The 13,089-nt window shown below is 38.4% G+C and overlaps 1 protein-coding gene across 1 annotated transcript; it reads right to left on the reverse strand.

The window, feature by feature from the left end:
* Positions 1 to 295: 295 nt before the first annotated feature.
* idh3g (isocitrate dehydrogenase (NAD(+)) 3 non-catalytic subunit gamma) lies at positions 296 to 12,990 on the reverse strand. Its single transcript, XM_038283091.1, has 13 exons — positions 12,850 to 12,990; positions 12,629 to 12,676; positions 12,463 to 12,474; positions 9,580 to 9,677; positions 9,374 to 9,489; positions 9,189 to 9,249; positions 8,942 to 9,074; positions 3,039 to 3,172; positions 2,840 to 2,942; positions 2,601 to 2,747; positions 2,419 to 2,513; positions 2,269 to 2,329; positions 296 to 599 (listed from the first exon to the last, which is right to left on the reverse strand). Exons 1-13 carry the CDS (start codon positions 12,928 to 12,930, stop codon positions 498 to 500), a joined length of 1,191 nt encoding a protein of 396 aa, XP_038139019.1. The 5' UTR covers positions 12,931 to 12,990; the 3' UTR covers positions 296 to 497.
* Between the last annotated feature and the right edge of the window lie 99 nt (positions 12,991 to 13,089).

Genomic DNA, 13,089 nt, shown 5'->3' on the forward strand with positions numbered 1-13,089 from the left:
CAGTTAAACTTTGGTCGTTTGTGATATTATGTATACTGGGATAAGCACTCTTTCAGTTTCTAGGCAATCATTTATGACAAGATTAAGAACTCATATAAACAGTGAAGATACAGTTGATTTGGAAAAGCTGCTATGTAGAATGTAGACTAAACATAAAAAATAAATAATCTATATAAGCAAACAGAGGGTGGAAAGCAGCAGTATGTGGTTGGTGTCAAACAGTGAAAACGGCCCCTATATCAGTCATTTATAAGGATACATTTCTAAAACTGATAGGTCATATAAACACAAAAGCTTTAGGAGAGAATATTGTTACAGTAGAGTTTATTATCCTACAGGAGTGATACTAGAACACTTTTATTGATATCAGGTCAGAAATTTGAACGGAAATGTTTGGACATCCTTTTACCATATTGCAGCCTTTGTCTGCGTACACAATCCTGCTCAGATTCACACAGACGACAACATATTGTTCAAACAATATGGACAGAGCTGTTTTACATCTCTGCAGTGAGCTGGCCTTTACTCTGGATATTCCTCATGATGGACTGGACAACCTCTAATGTGGTGCCCTGACCCCCCAGATCCGCTGTGTGCAACTGTAGCAAAAAGAAAATTATGTTAAAAATACATGGTACAATACAAAACTTACTTAAAGTTATGATTTAAATCATTTTAGGCTTGTAAATTATATAATGAACTGTTCTTTTTCCAGAAAGGGAGAAAAGTTGATTGATTTTACAGCATAAAACTTCAGTTTCTTATAATAAATCCAATACAAGCCGAACCCAAGCTAAAAACCTTTTGCTTTTGTCACTTAATTATTTCACAGAAGTATGCAGATCTGCCAAGTTTGTTTATCCTCTATAGAAAATAGTGAACAGGGTGCTGCTTTTACAAAGGAAACTTTACTGCAGAAAAAGGACTGCTTGACTCCTACATGCATCCTCACATGCAGCCTCTGCCTGAGCAGTGCAATGGTCTACTGCTATACTTTCTCTTTTTTTGAAGTGATTGGGACAGCTGCAGAGATAATACTATTTCAGATTCATTTTTTAATCTAAAATAGTATTATTGTAATTTACTTTACTTAATAAAAAAAAATAGCAAGTATTTTTATTCTGTGTTTCTTTTTTTTTCTTAGCAAAACATATCACATGAACAGAGAATTAGTTCAGCAGAGTAGGTGTTTCCCTTTTGATAAAAAATGAGAGATGTTACTCCACTCTACAGCTGCTGTGTAAAAAAAAAAAAAAAACATTTCAATAAAAATACTCCTGGCAAGAAAAGGCAATTCTGTTCTATCATGTATTTTGTATATAAAACAAAGAAATAACTGTTTTTGTACTGAACCCTATGCGGATAAAATCAGTAAAAAATACAATAGAGCCACAAATATTGGCCACATGTGTATTAAAAAAAAAAAAAAAAAACTCCCTAAAGGATAAAAGTGCATTCTGTACAATATTTCCACTATGGTAAAATAATTAAAAGCTTCAATTTTATCTGACATAGTTTCTGATGAGTTTGGCGTTTATAAAAATCTGACCAAAGGACCTGTCCACAGAGATTATTTTACCTGTAACTGAAAATGTTTTTTTTTAAACATTTGTCATGGCGTCCATGAGGATCCAGTGTTTTCAGGGACAAAAACAAGGCCTTTTTTCAAAATTATGATAGAGCCCACACTCCCAGAATAGAAAAAAAAATATTTTTCTCTTTTTTTTTATGTTTTCTTGTGTACACGCATGAAGAGTCTTACCTGAACCGATGTTGCCTAAGCTCACACTATCTCTGTAAACTGTATGTAGCTCTTACCCACCATGATGCATGCACACATTTTTGGTGCCACTGATGGTTGTGTTTTCAGGTCCTGCTGTGTGGATTCTTGTTTATTGTTCTAGTTTATTGAAAATACTAATTTTTTTGGTCCTGAATGACAATTTTATATTTATACTTATAATTACACATCAGTTCAGGGAAGGTCTTTGGTAATCTCCACCCAGTTGGCTCTAAACTAAAATCTCCTTTTGATACAAAAAAAAAAGCATAACACTGGTTGTATAAACTAGGTTCTCCTAGAAAGAATAAGCCGATAAGAGTACAATTAAAGTGTCTTTGTGTGATTGAATTGTACTGCTCTCGAGGAAGCTGCCCAGACCAGCCTAAAGGGTATTAAACCGGTTTTACATAACATTGGGCCGTTAACTTCACATCAGCATAGAGTGAGAGATGAGTTGAAAGAATGATCAGCCCTTGTGGACTCACCCTGGTTTCATTCATGGTGGTGAGGACTGCATTCCTTATCAAGTTAGCGTAGTTATAAAGCCTGGGGAAAAGAGAAGAAAGGGTTATTAGCCGTATGTATTAAAGTCCTTAAATACAAACAGGAGGAACACATTAAAACCAAAGGTTTACTTGAGGTGGTCCAACATCATGCAGCTAGCTAGCAGCATAGCAGTGGGGTTAGCAATGTTCTTCCCAGCAATACTTTTCCCCGTGTTCCTCGTAGCCTAATATCCAGAAAAGAATAAAAGACTGAATAAAAAAAAATAAAAATCTGTTAATGATAAGTGCAATGCTATTTAACAGTCTCTTACAGTTTCAAACACTGCATAGTCCCGACCATAATTGGCGCCAGGCACAAGTCCAGGCCCCCCCACCAGGCCAGCACAAACATTACTGACCACGTTCCCGTACAGATTAGGCATCACCATCACATCAAACTGATGGGGTTTGGACACAAGCTAAAAACACAGAGAAAAAGAGCAGAAAAAAGAAAACCACTTTTTGTTTTCTTTAACTCCGGTAAATAATCTAGAGTGATTCAAGTTTTCACCTGCATGGTGGTGTTGTCCACAATCATGCTATCAAAAGTGATATCTGGGTATCCGGAGGCAACTTCCCTGCAGCACTCAAGAAACAAGCCATCCCCAAGCTTCCTGTGGTGGACAAACACGCACCACTCAATACTCCCCACTCCAAAAAGGAAATAAATAATTAAAAGGGTTGGGCCTCCTGGAGTAAAAGTCACTTACATGATGTTGGCTTTATGCACTGCAGTCACCCTGCGCCGACCTTTCTCCCGAGCCAGCTGAAATGCATACTCTGCAACCCTGAGGGAATTGTACCTGGTGATGATCTTCAGGCTCTCTACTACTCCTGATGCGCTCTAAAACAATAAATGAAATCATAAACATCTACAACAGGGGTATGAATGAGTTAAATTTTTTTTTTTTATCTACGAAAATCTCTCAAATTCATTGAAAACTCCTAAGTCACAGAGATCGATACATAAACTAAGGTCAGGTAATGACTTTTCAACTCAACTCAACTTTATTGTCAAATGTGCTACATGTAAACATACAACACAGATGAAATTTCCATCCCCCTCAACCCCACGGTGCATAATAAAATATAAAAAAAAAAAAATATATATATATATACACTCACCGGCCACTTTATTAGGTACACCTGTCCAACTGCTCGTTAACACTTAATTTCTAAGCAGCCAATCACATGGCGGCAACTCAGTGCATTTAGGCATGTAGACATGGTCAAGACAATCTCCTGCAGTTCAAACCGAGCATCAGTATGAGGAAGAAAGGTGATTTGAGTGACTTTGAACGTGGCATGATTGTTGGTGCCAGAAGGGCTGGTCTGAGTATTTCAGAAACTGCTGATCTACTGGGATTTTCAAGCACAACCATCTCTAGGGTTTACACAGAATGGTCCGAAAAAGAAAAAACATCCAGTGAGCGGCAGTTCTGTGAGCGGAAATGCCTTGTTGATGCCAGAGGTCAGAGGAGAATGGCCAGACTGGTTCAAGCTGATAGAAGGGAAACAGTGACTCAAATAACCACCCGTTACAACCAAGGTGGGCAGAAGAGCATCTCTGAACGCACAGTACGTGGAACTTTGAGGCAGATGGGCTACAGCAGCAGAAGACCACACCGGGTGCCACTCCTTTCAGCTAAGAACAGGAAACTGAGGCTACAATTTGCACAAGCTCATGGAAATTGGACAATAGAAGATTAGAAAAACGTTGCCTGGTCTGATGAGTCTCCATTTCTGCTGCGACATTCGGATGGTAGGGTCAGAATTTGGCGTCTACAACATGAAAGCATGGATCCATCCTGCCTTGTATCAACAGTTCAGGCTGGTGGTGGTGGTGTCATGGTGTGGGGAATATTTTCTTGGCACTCTTTGGGCCCCTTGGTACCAATTGAGCATCGTTGCAACGCCACAGCCTACCTGAGTATTGTTGCTGACCATGTCCATCCCTTTATGACCACAATGTACCCAACTTCTGATGGCTACTTTCAGCAGGATAATGCGCCATGTCATAAAGCTGGAATCATCTCAGACTGGTTTCTTGAACATGACAATGAGTTCACTGTACTCAAATGGCCTCCACAGTCACCAGATCTCAATCCAATAGAGCATCTTTGGGATGTGGTGGAACGGGAGATTCGCATCATGGATGTGCAGCCGACAAATCTGCGGCAACTGTGTGATGCCATCATGTCAATATGGACCAAACTCCCTGAGGAATGCTTCCAGCACCTTGTTGAATCTATGCCACGAAGAATTGAGGCAGTTCTGAAGGCAAAAGGGGGTCCAACCCGTTACTAGCATGGGGTACCTAATAAAGTGGCCGGTGAGTGTATATATATATATATATATATATATATATATATATATATATATATATATATACACACACAGGTGCTGGTCATAAAATTAGAATATCATGAAAAAGTAGATTGATTTCAGTAATTCCATTTAAAAAGTGAAACTTGTATATTATATTCATACATTACATACAAACTCATATATTTCAGATGTTTATTTTGTTTAATTTTGATGATTACAAATGACAACAAATGAAAATCTCAAATTCATCATATCAGAAAATTAGAATATTACTGAAGACCAATAAAAACAAAGGATTTATAGAAATGTTGGCCAACTGAAAAGTATGAACATGAAAAGTATGAGCATGTACAGCACTCAGTATTTAGTTGGGCCTCCTTTGGCCTGTATTACTGCAGCAATGCGGCGTGGCATGGAGTCGATCAGTCTGTGGCACTGCTCAGGTGTTATGATAGCCCAGGTTGCTCTAATAGTGGCTTTTAGCTCTTCTGAATTGTTGGGTCTGGTGTATTGCATCTTCTTCTTCACAATACCCCATAGATTTTCTATGGGGTTAAGGTCAGGAGAGTTTGCTGGCCAATTAAGAACAGGGATACCATGGTCCTTCAACCAGGTACTGGTAGCTTTGGCACTGTGTGCAGGTGCCAAGTCCTGTTGGAAAATGAAATCTGCATCTCCAAAAAGTTGGTCAGCTGCAGGAAGCATGAAGTGCTCTAAAACTTCCTGGTATGTGGCTGCGTTGACCCTGGACCTCAGAAAACACAATGGACCAACACCAGCAGATGACATGGCACCCCAAACCATCACTGACTGTGGAAACTTTACACTGGACTTCAAGCAACGTGGATGAAGTGCCTCTCTTCTTTTCCTCCAGACTCTGGGACCTTGATTTCCAAAGGAAATGCAAAATTTACTTTCATCAGAGAACATGACTTTGGACCACTCACCAGCAGTCCAGTCCTGTTTCTCTTTAGCCCAGGCAAGACGCTTCTGACGCTGTCTGTGGTTCAAGAGTGGCTTGACACAAGGAATGCGACAGCAGAAACCCATGTCTTTCATACGTCTGTGTGTGGTGGTTCTTGAAGCACTCACTCCAGCTGCAGTCCACTCTTTGTGAATCTCCCCCACATTTTTGAATGGGTTTTGTTTCACAATCCTCTCCAGGGTGCGGTTATCTCTCTTGCTTGTACACTTTTTTCGACCACATCTTTTCCTTCCCTTCGCCTCTCTATTAATGTGCTTGGACACTGAGCTCTGTGAACAGCCAGCCTCTTTAGCGATGACCTTTTGTGTCTTGCCCTCCTTGTGCAAGGTGTCGATGGTCGTCTTTTGGACAACTGTCAAGTCAGCAGTCTTCCCCATGATTGTGTAGCCTATAGAACTAGACTGAAAGACCATTTAAAGGCTTTTGCAGGTGGTTTGAGTTAATTAGCTGATTAGAGTGTGGCACCAGGGGCCATCAATTTTTAACCTTTTCCCAATATTCTAATTTTCTGATATGATGAATTTGAGATTTTCATTTGTTGTCATTTGTAATCATCAAAATTAAACAAAATAAACATCTGAAATATATGAGTTTGTATGTAATGTATGAATATAATATACAAGTTTCACTTTTTAAATGGAATTACTGAAATCAATCTACTTTTTCATGATATTCTAATTTTATGACCAGCACCTGTATATATATATATATATATATATATATATATATATATATATATATATATAAAATGAGCCATAGCACAAAAATAAAAACCTAAGATATAAAATAAATATTAAAATATTAAATATGTAAACAGTAGTGTGAATGGTGCAAATAGTGCATAGAGTAGCAGTCCTGACGTGGAGGAAGTAGTGGAGGATGGGGATATTGGGGGGTCGGGGGGGGCGAAGGGGGGCAGGGCAGGGAGGGAATTGAGCATCCTCACTGCCTGATGGAAGAAGCTGTCTCTGAGCCTACTGGTTCTGGCCCGGAGACTCTGCAGCCTCCTCCCGGACGGCAGCAAGGTGAAGACATTGTGGGCGGGGTGGGTGTGGTCACCTGCGATCCTGGTGGCTCTGCCGGTGAGGCGGGAGTGATAAATGTCCAATAGAGAGGGGAGGGGGACACCGAGGATCTTCCCAGCTGCTTTCATGGTGCGCTGCAGTGTCTTGCGGCAGGCTGCAGTGCAGGCTCCGTACCACACGGTGATGCTGCTGGTCAAGATGCCCTCGATGGTGCCCTTGTAGAAGGAGTGCAGGATGGGGGACGGGGCTCATGGGTTCTGTTCGAAAACCTAGGACGCATCCTTAGAAGACCGGATTCGAAGGCCGATTACGTCATAGCGCGGCGCCGAGGTCTGGTCGGATTCCAAGAGTCCTCGTTATGCGGCCTTAAAATGCGTCCTTCTTTTTGCCCGATTTGAAGGACGGGTCTGATGTATCCTCGGTATTCTTGGATATCCCAGGATTCATTGCGAGACCAAGCAAGCTGTGATCAGAGTAAAGGTTACTTGGCGCCGAGCAGTGGTAAAAATTGGAAGTTCAGTTTAATATAATAATACAACTCTGTGAATAGTTCCGTCTGAAATGAATGAAAATAGTTGTTTTAATGGTTACTGAGTCAGATATGTGGCGGTAATGTTTGTACTATCTAAAGGTTTTAATCTGTTACTGTGTAAATGGGTTTGGCTGTAATTTAAGGACAGATTCTAATATATATTTGCAGGGTGGGGACTATAAATCTGATAGGATTTTTATCTTTTTATTACTATTTTGCACAATATGCTTAACTTCGTATTTTTTGTTGTTGAATATTAGAGATTTTGCTGATATATTTTTATAAATATATTGTTTAGATTTACTTATATCTTTCTACCCCTTTTATAGAATAGAATAGAAACTCCCTTTATTTTCCCACAATGAGAAAATTTACAGCAGCAGAAAGATTATTGAAATGGTCACACAAATGAGGACCTTAGAAAAATGTATAAGAATAACATAATAGGGAAGAGTTAAAATATAAACAATAAAATACTGTAAAGTGTTTTAACAATATAAAACTGGGGAATAAATAACCAATATGCAGCTATGGACATTTTTACAGTAATGGATATTTGAAAATAGCAGCAGCATCAGAGATGTGCAGAATGACAGCAGCATTTTCAGAATCAGAATTCTTTATTGTCATTGCTCCACAGGGGTGCAACGAAATTACTTGATTATTATTTTATTTAACTGACTAAGGTTTCTATCATTACATTTGATTTTATCTGTTCCTGCTCCCGGTGGTTGGAACATTTATTCCATTCTGGATTCTTGTGAGTGTAGTCTTTGTTCACTTCACAATAAAAAAGAAATAAATAAACAGTTTTGAAAACCTCGGTATTCATTCTTTTCCTGCTTTGTGTGTCAACGTTCACGGTTGCTAAGCAACAGAGCATACGGCGGTAAAACCCGCCGAAGGGTAGACCTGGTCGAATTTACAGCCAAAACTCTTCCGGTCTCCTTATTTTCAAGGACTTCGAAGGATCCAGTCTAGGTAGACCGCGTCCTTGGAGGACCCGTCCTAGGTTTTCGAACAGAGCCTTGCTCTCCTCAGTTTCCGCAGGAAGTAGAGTCTCTGTTGGGCTTTCTTTCCCAGGGACGCGGTGTTGGTGTCCCAGGACAGGTCTTGAGAGATGTGGACACCCAAGAACTTGGTGCTGCTCACCTGCTCCCACTCAGCACCGTTGATGATCAGGGGAGTGTGCTGAGCAGGCCTTCTCCTGAAGTCCACCACAATCTCCTTTGTCTTCTTTGTCTTTTTCAATACAGCCATGAAGAAATGTCCTAATAGAATATTTTTTCAAAGCACTGTATATTCACACCTGAATCTAGAGCTACGTTAAAAACCCAGACTAAAGAAAACAGAGCAGAAGGAATAAAAATGAATAATTTCCTTTAACTCACCTCAGATACAACAGCATAAACCTAACAAAACTGCTCTGTCTCATGGCAACACATCACACACTGATAAAAGTTAATTTCATTACCTGTAAGCTAATACTTTAGTCCATCTCCTCGTCACATTTTAATTACCTTTGACTAACAAACCTAATTTACTGCTGACTGAGACCAGCGGCACCAATTCAGACAGTTTAATGAAGTCAGCATTGGTTCTCTCCATCAGCAGGTCAATAGGTTGAGCTTATCTTATGCTGCAGGCTGTTTCTTCATTTTAAGGCTCATAAATGGCACTATTTATGGAAAAACATAAAGGCATGTGATGCAGAGCACAGATTTATCTGCCTCCCGGTCTGACCTCGTGCTCCAGATTGCTGTATTCTCCTTCTGTGTTCTCCCTGATGATCAGGATGTCAATGTTCTTGTGCCGAGTTTGGACTCCAGGGAGGGACTGGCAGTGCATCACGTTGGCGTACAGATCCAAGCTTGTCCTGTGGCATAACAGAAATGATCAAACACACAGGGCATCAAATAACCTTTTTAAGGTGAACCATCAGACAAAACAAGGTATTTATTAAGAGAGGTGAATTTTTTTTCCAACCTACCGTAGCAGATTATTTCTGGATTTCACAGATGGCGGCATTGTATGTTTGGTTTCTATGTTACCTACAAGGAGAGTTAGGTCATACTAAAGTTAGACTGTAGTATCAGAGCCTTACGATAAATGATAAGCTACCCTGCATAAACTTTTTATGGTCGAACTGTGGCTAAAAGAGGCATTTTAGCTTACCTTTAAGAGCGACTCCATTTCGGCGGATCGCAGTAATGGCATTGTTGATATCATCCTCGGTCTCCAGCGCAGAATTGACGTTCACGACCTCAAAGTCTACAGGAACACAGCTATACCTACAGGCATGATAAGTAACCATAAGGATAGAGGAGGAATCATCTTTGTATAGTTGAGTCTATTAAGATTTAACCCCAATGAGAGCTAACCTGAAAACCTCTGTGACATGACTTAGAAGCTCTGGACCGATCCCGTCCCCCGGTATGAGGGTCACAGTGTGTCTGCCTCCATACTTGGCAGGAGGGGGCTGCAAACAAAGGATAAAACACAATATTAGTTAAACAGAAATGCTGGATATTTTAAATAAGTTGAAAATTAGCAGAACACTTGGTTTTAATTATTTTATATTAAAAGTGCAAAGTTTGCCTTAAACTGATATCCCATGTTAGTAAATCTATATTTGTTAATCTTTTACACTTAAAGACAGAGTAAAATATAAATAAAAGTGTGTTTTTAGTTTGTCCAACCACAGAAATGTTTTATTAATCACCCATCTGAATATGAAAAATTAAAAACATGACCAAGAATATGAACTTAGGTCTCAAAAGTAATGAAAAAATATCAGTTTGCCCTGTAATGCTTTGGTTGTGTGTCTGCTAGGGCCACTGTAACCACAGCAACCCACTACTCCATTACACTGCCACAGTTTTAAAGGAAAAATATATGCAAAATATTATATTTACACGCTGATTTTTAATCGGGGGATGGGGGGGGGGGGGGTGGGGGGGTCAGCTCATTTGCACATTTGTGACTCATATTCAATGGGGAACCAGAAGACACAGGCTACAGCTGCCTGGTCTGTATTTTTGAGGAGGGAGGGGCTTGTTCACGAAGTGTGTGCTGAAGACGGTAAACTAAGATCGATCGGTGCTCAAAATGTTGTCACTAAAGTCTCCAAGACAGGAAAAAGTCATTAGATTTGATGCTAGTTGTTTTTTTTTTTTTCTACATATACATATATATTGCTAAGATGGAAGCAGCCCCTCTGTTGGTTTTTTATACTGCTTTGCCAGCAGGGGCCTATTCTGAAGGCAGCTGCATGATGACCTGACGCTGAAGTTTAAGACACACCCAAAAAAAATAATCCACAAACACAAGAATAATGAGACCCAAATTTAATTCTAGCATGACAGTGCAATCATAAAAGGTCTTTATTTTCACATGTTTTCTATTCTGTTTTATATACAAGGTCTTTAAAACCTCTTAACACCCACCCAATTTGAAGTAATCCTCACCTATTTTGCATACCCAAATGGAAAAGCAAATAACTAAGGAACTGTAAGCCCAGATTACATGTGTGATACATCGTTTGGAACCTAACATCGCCTAGTTTCTGAAAATATAAATGAAAATGTCAGTTTAATATCAATTGCATCAGTTCAAACATGAATCAACGTTGTTGTTTTTTTTTGTCTTGAAAATAAAAGGTCTTTTTTGAACAGCAGTCATAAAGACATGCTTGAGGATAGGCATGTCTCATTGTATTGCATTTGTTCTAAATCATGTTAACCACAAATGAAGAACATTTCAGACCTCTAGCTACAACAGTTCCAGAGCTGTGGGGCTTTGAACTTTTGGTGCCACCAGTGTTTCCAAACCTCTCTAAATGTGCCAGATTGTGCCAAATGTTTTTACTCAACTATTTAACCCATAAAATAACACTCAAGCATTTTAATGGCTACAAAACATTTATGAAGCAAGTATTTTTCCACTTTTTTTCCCCCAGAACCAGGGTATATAACAAAATGTAACATTTATAAACCTAAAATAGCATAAAAGTCTATAAAAAAATTGCATTGTTGGTATTCAGCTTCGAACTTTGCACACTGATCCAGTCCCAGCTGTTTATTTCACTCTTATGCAAGCCTCTTGCGCATTAACATTAACTTTATTTTTTCATTTAATTGCAATTTAACAAAACTATTTTTACACATTTTTAACCATTTTTACAAATTGCAAGGCACTCAAATTTTGTCACAACACATTTATCAGGAGTAAGACAGAGACTTTATCACTCCAGGCTTTTTGGTGGTGGTAATAGGCTTTAGGTGGGTTCGCTACCACATAGAGGGAAGAGGGAGTTGCAGCTAGAGTGCAGATCTATGAATGCGAGTACAATGAGGTACTTTTTCACGCAGCAGTAACAGTAAAGTCAATCAACAATGTACTTATATTTTTGAGAAAAATCACTCAGCCCTAATTACCTCCACTAAAGACTTTGTTTTAAGGAGAGTGTGTGTTTGTTTTTATCTGCTTGTGTACAGGACAACCTAAAAGGTTATGGACAGATTTTAATTACATTTTTATTAGAGGTGTCCCACATTCCAAGATAACTATTCGAAGCACAAATATTTACACATAGCAGCAACAAAGGAGGGTGAAAAGGCTTAAACTGTGAAAAGTGGCGCTGAAGATTTAATCTCAGTCATCGAAAGGTTAATATCAATAAAGCAGAATTAAAGCAACTTCTAGGGCTCAGAAAAATTGTGATTATTAAAATAACTGTCAAATAATTGAATAATCGAATAACTGTTAACTGGAGTATAAAGACTCTAAAACATAACTTTAGCTGACAGAGCAACCCATTTAGAAGAGTAATTATACCAAAATTGTAAAAAAAAAAAATATTTAAATTAATTAATTAATACTTTCCTTCTTTCGTTCTTTCAATGTGTGTCATATAAAAGTAAACAAAAAAGTGCTGTATGATATTTTATATGGGTAGCAGTTTGAAATCTAATTAAAAATATTCCCCAATATTTATCTGTTTTGTTATTAAAATCACAAAAGTAGACAAACAAACACATTGATGGTGGATGTGATTATAAACTAGTGGCCTAGTTCTTAATTTTGTATTTAATGGATAAAAAATTTTAACATTCTGAGTTTTGTTTAACAGGACAAACTGGATAATTTGAATCCTGAGCTGATAAATTGCTTATTGTTAACACAGAAAAGGTTATTACATTAAATTTAATTTTAATTTAATAAAATAATAAAAAAAAATTTAAACCAAAAAATCTGCTACTTACAATTAAGTCTCTCTGTTGATGAAGGAAGGTGGGGAGGAAAGAAGGACAATGGTTAGTTTGATTGCAACATGCAAATTACAGCAATATAGCATATTATTTCTGTCTCTCTCGTGATCCAGGAGGATATGATAAATTACAATGTGGTTTACAATAATCACATACTCACAGCATAAAATGATTTATTCCGGTGACTTGCCAAAGTTGTTCCAAATACCTAAAAAAAATGATAAAATACGTAATTTTATGCTAGACCTGAGTAAAAATGACAGGTAGGAACTGACATTTTGGAAATTTGACCTTGTTTTTGGTTGAGACAAACACGCTTAAAATACAGCCTCTGTAAAATATTATTTAATGACCCAAGAAAAAAAGTTTATTCAACCTTACCTTTACCGTATTTGCTAGGTTTCGACCCCAGAGAGGACTTATAACTTTAGAGACCGAGAGCACAGCTCTGTGGGCAGCCATCTTGTTCGCAATGCAGAAGTCGCGTGTGAATCAAAGTATCGCGTGATTTCGTTCTTTTTTTTTTTTTTTTTTTTTTGAGCACACGTTACTCCATTATATTTTTAATAAACAATATTAAATATGTATTTCATTATTTCCCATACAGTTTGTAAAAGAACG

The sequence above is a fragment of the Cyprinodon tularosa genome, unplaced genomic scaffold (assembly GCF_016077235.1).
Source record: "Cyprinodon tularosa strain WSP-4 unplaced genomic scaffold, ASM1607723v1 ctg19, whole genome shotgun sequence".
Classification (NCBI taxonomy): domain Eukaryota; kingdom Metazoa; phylum Chordata; class Actinopteri; order Cyprinodontiformes; family Cyprinodontidae; genus Cyprinodon; species Cyprinodon tularosa.

Excerpts from the sequence above, each read along its gene's own strand:
- idh3g (XM_038283091.1), bottom strand. The coding sequence starts at position 12,930 with ATGGCTGCCCACAGAGCTGTGCTCTCGGTCTCTAAAGTTATAAGTCCT. Across the intron at positions 9,075-9,188 it reads TCCAGAAATAATCTGCTACG|GACAAGCTTGGATCTGTACG; the intron begins GTAGGTTGGAAA and ends GTTATGCCACAG. Across the intron at positions 2,748-2,839 it reads TGGACAACACCACCATGCAG|CTTGTGTCCAAACCCCATCA; the intron begins GTGAAAACTTGA and ends CTGTGTTTTTAG.